The sequence below is a fragment of the Cucurbita pepo genome, chromosome LG16, assembly GCF_002806865.2.
Source record: "Cucurbita pepo subsp. pepo cultivar mu-cu-16 chromosome LG16, ASM280686v2, whole genome shotgun sequence".
Lineage (NCBI taxonomy): Eukaryota > Viridiplantae > Streptophyta > Magnoliopsida > Cucurbitales > Cucurbitaceae > Cucurbita > Cucurbita pepo.
This window is the reverse complement of record NC_036653.1, coordinates 4,803,263-4,812,905: the sequence shown is the minus strand read 5'-3', so window position 1 is coordinate 4,812,905 and position 9,643 is coordinate 4,803,263. Positions and strand designations below refer to the sequence as shown.

Sequence of the window (9,643 nt, the reverse complement as noted above, 5' to 3'; positions counted from 1 at the left end):
AATAGACACGTTTTAAAATCGTGAGGATGACGGCGATATGTAACGAATCAAAGCATATAAGCAGATAATATCTACTAGTGGTGAACTTGGGCTCTTACAAATGGTATCAGAGCTAGGTATTGAGCCGTCGCTGGCCCACAAATGAGTGGATTGTGAGATCTCGTATCGGTTGGAGAAGAGAACGAAATATTTCTTATAAGAGTGTAGAAACCTCTCCCTAACACATGTGTTTTAAAACAGTGAGGTTGACGGCGAGAGGATGTTGGCTTTCAAGTGGGGTGAATTGTGAGATGTCACGTTGGTGGGAGAGGAGAATAAACTCACATTCTTTATAAGAGTGTACAAACCTCTCCCTAACATATGCCTTTTAAAATCGTGAGACTAACGACAATACGTAATGGAAACTTAAAATCGTAAGGCTAACGACAACAGAGGTGTTTTAAAACTATGAGGTCGACAGTAACAAATGCGTTTTAAAACCGTGAAGCTGATAGTAACAAATGCGTTTTAAAAATTAAAACTGTAAGGCTGATGGTAACAAATGCATTTTAAAACTGTAAGGTTGACAGTAATATATAATGGAAATCTCTACTTAATAATAACATGTCCCTGAGCTTAATGACAATATGTAAAAAAAATATTTTAAAATCATGAGAGGCGCAACCATATGGTGTATGGCCAATTCACGGAGGTTTAAAATGGATCCCGGCAGATTCAGAGGTGTTGCAGTACGCCATTCTTCCTGAGGCCTCTTCGGGAGCGGATAAATATCTCTCGTTTCTCACCTCGATCACCGATGTCGAAATCTCCGGCGACTTGCAGGTATTTTGAGAGATTGTTCAAATTGAAGAGCTAGGCAGGGTTACTTTTTGCTGTTCTTGCGATGTTCTGTAGTGCGTAACAGAATTAGGTTTTGTTTTCCTTTTGTGCTCTTTATGCCCTGAAATTGTAGTTACATTATGGAACTGAGAAAGAATTGAAGCAAAGGACTAAAACCTAAAGGGAATGATTGAATATTTACACTGCACCCAAGCGGTTCATTTGTTGAAGATAAGGGATTCTATGGAATTTAGACTTCTTAAATTGCTACACAATTCAATTGCTGGTTGCATCTTGGGCTGTGTTTATACTGTGTTTTAGCCACTGGGAAATGATTAGGAGGCTTCAGAAGCCCATTTGCAAATGCTTGGTTGACATTTTCTTTGAAGCACAAGTGAAGAAGTATTCAAAATTTTAGCTCGAGGATTAGACTCTTGGGGAGATATTGAAATTGAAGAGAGCTCTTGAGGAAGGCTAGAAAATTAGGAGAAATATGTTGTACTAGCCCTAGCCCAAGCCCACCATGGAGAAGTATGTTATAACAACTCAAGCCCACCACTAGCTAGCATATATTCTCCTCTTTGAGATTTTTCATTCGGGCTTCCCCTCAAGGTTGGAAGTTTCCACACCCTTGTAAGGCCGGTTGAGAATTGTTGGGAGAGGAGTTCTACATCGGCTAGGTTGATCATGGGTTGATAAGTAAGGAGTACATCTCCATTGATACGAGGCTTTTTGGGGAAACCAAAAGTAAAGTCACGAAAGTTTATGCTCAAAGTGGACAATATCATACCATACCATTGTGGAGATTCGTGATTCCTAACAAGGTTAACCGATACACCCTTACAAGGAATGTTTCGTTCTCCTTTCCAACCGATGTGAGATCTCACAATCCACCCATCTACTAGGGAGAGGTTTCCACACCCTTATAAGGAATGCTTTGTTCCCCTCTCCAACCGATGTGGGATCTCACACACGTGCTAGGACGACAATGCTTTTGGAGGAATCTTTGAGAAGTTATGCTGACATCAACCACTGGGTAAACCATTGCTTCTCAATCTGGGACTAATTCTACTGTAGAGACAAATGAAAAAAGTTCATTGATTTCCTTTTTCATAAACCAACTAATCCTGATCACTTGTGTGAACTACCTAACCTCTCCCTATTTTTTAGGTGATGTAACTCGTTCTCGTGGCTTCTTCCTTCCCTGATATTACCTGAACCTTTAATTCGATTGAACTCCTCTGCCTACTTACTTGACTCCCCTTCCCTGAACCTATTTACCTTATTGATTAACCTGACCTTCACCTTTCTTTCTTTGACTCTATTCTCTGAACCTCGCTCCTTCGCCTCGTAAACTATAAGTCTCGCTGCTGCTTTTGAACTTAAAGTGGCAGCTACATAAATGGTGGTTATGTTTTTTTTATTGATGTTTGAACATTGTGTGAGCTGAGCTGCATATAACTTAGGACTTTCCTCTTTGTCTTACTATAATTCAAAATATTTCCTTCACTTAGCTTCATATATGGATATGTTAAGTGCAATACAAACTCTTTGGTCTTCTCTGAGCCATGACTGAGATGTTTAGTGGTTTGCTCTTTTTGCTCGACTGTAGTAAGCCTCCTGACTTTCAATCATGCCCAGAAATCAGTTTTCTTGCTCTCCATTGCTTGTTGTCGTCGTCGATGTGAAATGCAACGTAGAGATTTTTTCGTAAAAGTGAACAATACAATATACCTTTTTATTGTTGTGAAATTTTGAGTACTATGAAGGTCATGAAGGTCCAACCTTACTTTTGCCAATTAACTCTTCACCTTCTATGGACTGTCTTAAGTAATAAGGGTCTTAGATGTTGGAAGCTCCAATGTCCTGGGTTTAAGTCTCTAGCCATTGACCATGTTTTTAGTTCACTTAGCTATGCTCACTTTCGTGTCTCTAGCCATAAAACTTTAGTGTAAAATTTTTGTTATCTTCAAAGCTCACCATGGGTTGGGCAAAGTAGCTCAGGATTAGTGAATTTGGGTGTAACAGCCCAAGCTCACTGCTAACAGATATTGTCCGTTTTGACCCATTACGTATCGTTGTCTGCCTCACTATTTTAAAACGTGTATGCTAGAGAGAGGTTTCCTTGTTCCCCTCTCCAACCGATGTGAGATCTCACAATCCACCCCCTTGGGGGCCAGCGTCCTCGTTGGCACACTGCCCAGTGTTTGGCTTTGATATCATTTGTATCTGCACAAACCCACCGCTAACATATATTATCCGCTTTGTCCCATTATGTATCGTCGTCAGTCTCACAGTTTTAAAACGTGTCTGTTAGGGAGAGGTATCCACACTCTTATAAAGAATACTTCGTTCTCCTCTTCAACTGATGTGGGATCTAACGCATGACCCAATGAGTGGAGGCCTCCCGATTATGAAGAACACCGATGGGGGAATAGATTTGACTGTTAAATGTACATCACAAAGACTTATGTTTAAACCTCATCTAGTCACTTCCTTTTGCAATCTAAATTTAAGCAACTGGAAGATTGCTTCATGGTTCTTTCCTGTACTATTATGGATTCAAACTTTCCCAGGTAATTTCTATATCAGATCGGATTGGATGAAGGACAAAAAGAAGGATACTAACGATGAAGACTTCGAGCAATCGGAACTGTCCGATGCTCCTGAAGATGACAGGGACTGCAAAGGTGATGATGCTGATGAAGACATTACATATCCTCATCTGTGCTGAGGCATCGGTTCACTTTCGCAAGGTTCGTCATCGTAACGAGTTCAAGCAACAAATTTACTACCTCTGTCCTTGTCCTTAGCTTAGCCTTGATTTTGGATGATATGATTTTGAAGCCCAAATTGTTATTTGCAGAGCAAGAAGGCACTAAAATATCATAATGATGCTGCTCAACATTCTCCACTATACCATCCAGAATCTATGATCATCATCAAAGGTAATAGACAGAAATTGCCTATTCTACCCGAAATTAAAATATCGATATCAACAAAAATGTCCCGACAGATACTCGTATTAGTATTTTTCATGATTTAGATGTCTTATCTCCTCGATCTCGGTATTGAATCGTGTTCGATTCACAAAAGGGTGTTTGTTGAGATGAAATATTGTTCCCATCATTGCNGTTGAGTTGTCAAATATGTTTGCAATTTCATGCTTTTGATTTTTTTTTTTTTTGCTGTTTTTGGTGGAAAAGAGAAGATCCTTTTAAATTATTCCATATAGTTTTCTTCCATTGATTAAATGTCGAATTGAAAATAAATAATCTGTCCAATAAAAATCAATTGATTGCTACACTTTTATTTATTTATTTTTATAAACATTGTACCATTGAAGAATGTTAGTTCATATTATTTTTAATTAATAGATTCTTCCATCATCTAATAAATAAATATTTTAAAGGTTGTTTTACTTCACTGGAAAGTTTTATTAATACTATATTTTTTTAATGTTATTTTTTTAATTTTTAAAAAAGTTTAAGATATTAATTGAACTTTTGAAAACTATTTTTTTTAGTTAAATGTTATTTTAAAACCATTTTAAAAGTATTTTAGAGACAAAGGGTAAAGTTTAAGCGCATTTTTATTAATTTTTTAACGTTTAAATTTTGAGTTTAGAATTGTATTACATTTATCGGCTCCATTTTCTATGGATTAATTTAAGAGAATTAAATTAGTTTCATTAATTTTTTATCAATATCAAAATAATTTAAAATTTTCCCTTTTCACTTTATTCATTAATTTTTATTCTTTTGTTCGGACATGTACCTGACATAAGGACGGGTGCGCTTATTCTTAGGTCAACTCTTGGCATATTAATATTCTTGGACGATGGACACTTCAACTATTCTTATACTTGGATAATCGATCTTTAGCTTGTTGGTCTATTTGGGTCGACCTTTGGCTTATTGATCTCGTTGGATCAACTTTTGACTTATTGTTCTTGTTGAACTAATTGAGAAGTCTCGTGCGCTCTTCTACCTGATTTTTAATTATTGTCGAAGGGACTTTAGGAAGGAAAATCATGCATATGTTTAATAACCAATATTATAAAATTAGGTTTTGAGGCAGGCCTCATGAATCATGATTTTATAGATAAAACTTAGTATAAAATATAAAATTCTCAAATTTTTCAGGGAAAGCTAATTTGGCTCATACTTATCTTCAACCATTATCCCAATGTTTACATTGTGATGCTAAAATAATAATATAATAATATAATAATAAATAAATAAGCGTGATGTGATAGGTTAAAAAACACACACAAATAAAGACTCCGCTCACACATCAAAAAGAAATATAACGACTCATGTCTAGGAATCGGATCAGAATTTGAAATCCAAATTCGACACTTAATGGACCCACCAACTCATCCTAACATAGTTACATTACGGTACGACTCGTGTCTAGTGCACTGCAAAGTTACGTATTTTTTTTGGTATTTTTTAATTTTAAAATAAGTTGAAGGGTATCAATAAAAAAAATTATTTTTGAATTTGGTTTTTTTTTTTAAGCAAATAAAAGACAATGAATTAAATTATTTTAAATATATATATTTTAATAAACTCCATGTCAGCAAAAACTCCACGTCAGCGGTGAAAAAGAAAAGAAATCTCCACCTCAGACTTGGCAGCCATGCAGTTTGGAAAAGCCATGTGCTGACGTTTCCATCAAAACTGAATTTTTTTAATAATTTTTGACAACTATTATTACTTAGTCAGCGCGCATGGAATTAAATTTTCATATGACGTGTCAATATTTCCAATATTTTTAAACGTTCGCGGATTTTACGTGGAATAAAATAAATCAAAATTGTTATTTTACAGCGAAACATAAGAAAAAAAAAAAAATAATAATAATAATCGAGAAATTTGTTAGATATTTTTAACTTTATAAACTAACTTAATATATTATATTTTGTATTATTATAAAAAAATATATATTATGCTTCAAATTAAGTAATTAATTAATTAATTACTTGTAAAGAAAATTCCTATCATTGAAAATTTGATGTGATTGAATTAAATAATAAAAAAAAATAGTTTGAACCAGGTCAATGGATTGTACTGACACGTCATCATTCAGAGTACGTGGACCTCTTTAACCATGGTCCCTTCCCTCTCCCTCACCACCAAAATTTGGTAAAACAAATCGAGTGGATATTTACAAATATATTTATTAATTTTTTAAATTTATTTCACTTTAAAATGTTTAAACCTTAAATAAAAAATGGGTAAAATTTTAAAATTTTATGGAAAAAAAAACCATGGAAATTTGTTTATTAAAGGTAAATTTTAGGGTAGAAATGGTAATAAAATTGTTTTATATTTACCAATAAGGTATAAATTCAATATATAAACGTACATAAAAAGTCCAAAAATAGTATGATTATTTATTTTTTGTTTTTTTGTTTTTAATTAATTTCAAATTAAAAAGTTTTTTAAACCAATCCCATTTTAAACAAAAATCATATATTATTTATTTTATTATTAGGAAAAAAAAATACTTTCTTTCTTTCTTTCCTTATAAACTTTAATAATAATAATAATAAATAAATAAATAAACTTTAATTACTAACCACCAAAATTCTGTTACTCACTTTTTAAAAAATAATAATAAATAAATAAATAATATATATATATTTTAATTCGTTAATGTAATATATATGGTGGATAAATGAGAACAATCAAAGCATAGAACCTGATCTAATTTGAAAATAAATGGTTGAGTTATGAACCTATTTGAGTCGTTAATCGAATCAGTTAGGTCCAAGAAATTTTCCAATACAACCGGTGTGTGATGTCCCACGTTGGTTGGGAAGGAGAACAAATCACGGAGCGTGGAAACCTTCTCCTATCATACGCATTTTAAAGCCGTGAGGGGAAGTCCCACGGAAAGCTCAAAGAGGAAAATATATGCTAGCAGTGGATGTGGGTCGTTACGGCCCGTATTGAATTATTTTGGAAAAATGAAATAAAAAGAATTTGAAAAGTGGAAGCTTTTGAGAGTGTTTATAAACCTAGAGACGACCATTAATAGAATAAACAAAAGCAAACGGCTTTCCCTCTTCTCCGTCGCTGAGTTCACACAACGCCACCGTCTTCTACTCTTATCCCCAGTTTTCCTCCTCCTCCTCCTCCTCCTCCCATGGCGGCCGCCACCACCACCCTCACCCTCCCTTCTCTCTCTTCTTCTTCTTCTTCTTCATTTCTCTCTCCTCCCAACCCCTCCGTTCAAACCCCTCTCTCTCTGTCTTCTAAAACCCTCCCTAAATCCTACTTCCCCTATTCTCACTCCCACTCCTTCTCCCTTTCCAATCCCCCTAAACCCCTCCTCCTCGCCGCCGCGGCCAAAAGCCCCATCTCCGAGTTCTTCTCCGGCGACTATTTAGACGACAAGCCTCGTGAGGAGTGCGGCGTTGTCGGAATCTATGGCGACCCCGAGGCTTCTCGCCTCTGCTATTTGGCTCTCCATGCGCTCCAACATCGCGGTCAAGAAGGCGCTGGAATCGTCTCTGTTAACGAAAACGTTCTCCAGTCCGTCACCGGCGTTGGCCTCGTCTCTGAGGTGTTCAGTGAAGCCAAACTTGATCAATTGCCTGGCGATTCTGCTATTGGACATGTTCGTTACTCCACTGCTGGATCTTCTATGCTTAAGAATGTTCAGCCCTTTGTTGCTGGTTACCGATTTGGCTCCGTTGGGGTTGCTCATAATGGTAATTTGGTTAATTATCGTTCTCTTAGAGCTAAGCTTGAAGATACTGGTTCCATTTTCAATACTAGTTCTGATACTGAAGTTGTTCTTCACCTTATTGCGATTTCTAAGCATAGACCTTTCTTGTTGAGGATTGTTGATGCTTGTGAACAGCTTGAAGGGGCTTATTCTATGGTTTTCATTACAGAAGATAAATTGGTAGCTGTTCGTGATCCTTTTGGTTTTAGGCCTTTGGTTATGGGTAGGAGGAGTAATGGGGCTGTTGTGTTTGCTTCTGAAACTTGTGCTCTTGATTTAATTGAAGCTACATATGAGAGAGAAGTGTTCCCTGGGGAAGTTGTGGTGGTTGATAAAAATGGTATTCAGTCCCTTTGTTTAATGGCTCATCCACAGCCTAAATCTTGCATATTTGAACACATATACTTTGCTCTCCCGAACTCCGTTGTTTATGGTCGTTCTGTCTACGAATCCCGCCGAATATTCGGGGAGATACTTGCCACCGAAGCCCCTGTTGATTGTGATGTTGTGATAGCTGTTCCAGATTCAGGAGTAGTGGCTGCACTTGGCTATGCAGCCAAAGCTGGGGTGGCCTTCCAACAAGGCCTCATAAGGTCACACTATGTGGGGAGGACATTCATCGAGCCATCGCAGAAGATTCGTGACTTTGGCGTGAAGCTGAAGCTATCGCCGGTTCGAGCAGTGTTGGAAGGGAAGAGAGTAGTGGTTGTTGATGACTCAATTGTTAGAGGCACCACATCTTCAAAGATTGTGAGATTGTTAAAGGAAGCAGGGGCAAAAGAAGTGCATATGAGGATAGCCTGCCCTCCAATTATAGGATCATGTTACTATGGAGTTGATACACCAAGCTCTGAAGAACTGATATCCAACAGGATGAGTGTGGAGGAAATAAGGGAGTTTATAGGGTCTGATTCACTTGCTTTTCTGCCATTTGATAGCTTGAAGAAGCTTTTGGGCAGTGAATCTCCAAACTATTGCTATGCATGCTTTTCAGGCAACTACCCAGTTGAGCCAAGAGAGATCAAAGTGAAAAGGGTAGGAGATTTCGTTGATGATGGCTTGAATGGGAGCTTGGAATCCATTGATGGAGGATGGGTTCAAGCCAATAGAAACCAGAATCTTGATAATCATCCCACAGTGGAGAAAGTTGGGGGTATCTGATCTTTACTTCTAAACTAAACTCATCTTGCTTTTGTTTGTCTTTCTTATGTCCGTCACCATTTTAGAATTATAGAAGTGATTACTGATGGGAATGCATAATTTATAGTAATAAGTTATGTAATGATTAATGGGCGCTGCAAAAAGGACCTTGTTGCTTATGCTGATTGTGCATTCTTTGTTGCTTTAAATGTCACTTCGAATGTCGTTTGGTCTGACGGTTGTTTGTTATAGAATAAGTCGAATGTTCTGGGTATACTCCGACCCGAACGCCCTGACTGTTGTTAAAATATAACAGTAATAATAAAAGGGGAGACAGGATGCTGTTACTATGGCTAGTTCGGGGAGATCTTGCCAAACATGGTATGATTTTCTTGGTTTTTTTACTCTTGTAAGGCGTAGTATTTTTGTGATCAGCTGTAGATTTGTTTTTGCCTCTTTGAAATCTCTTGAAAAATTGATTTGATTGGATTTTTGCTGGGTGAAGATATGTTTCTGCTGATGTTTATGATCCTAGCAAATTGGGTGTGCTTGCTTTTACATGGAACTAGTCTATAACCTGTGTGTTCTTGTGTTCTTGCTATTATTTTTAGATTGAACGAGTGTATAACTTGTGTGGTTCTTACTATTACTTTTAGATGGAACTAGACGGTAACGTGCATGGTCCTTGCTATTACTTTTGGATAGAACTAGTCTATAATCTGTGTGGTTCTTACTATTACTTTTAGATGGAATTAATCGGTAAAGTGCGTAGTTCTTGCTATTAGTTTTAGATGGAACTAGTCGGAAACGTGCTTGGTTCTGCTATTAGTTTTAGATGGAACTAGTTTATAACCTGTGTGGTTCTTGCTATTACTTTTAGATGGAACTAGACGGTGATGTGCGTGGTTCTTGCTATTACTTTTAGATGGAACTAGATGGTGAC

General features: G+C 36.7%; 1 protein-coding gene and 1 long non-coding RNA gene across 2 annotated transcripts; both read left to right on the top strand.

The window, feature by feature from the left end:
* The first annotated feature begins 671 nt into the window (after nt 1-671).
* On the top strand, nt 672-3,948 carry LOC111776885. Its single transcript, XR_002812317.1, has 3 exons — nt 672-822; nt 3,396-3,575; nt 3,686-3,948. It is a non-coding gene; the product is annotated as an uncharacterized LOC111776885 (long non-coding RNA).
* A 2,912-nt stretch (nt 3,949-6,860) lies between these two features.
* On the top strand, nt 6,861-8,982 carry LOC111777494 (amidophosphoribosyltransferase, chloroplastic-like). The gene has a single exon (XM_023657133.1). It carries the CDS (start codon nt 6,976-6,978, stop codon nt 8,719-8,721), a length of 1,746 nt encoding a protein of 581 aa, XP_023512901.1. The 5' UTR covers nt 6,861-6,975; the 3' UTR covers nt 8,722-8,982.
* Nucleotides 8,983-9,643: the final 661 nt, after the last annotated feature.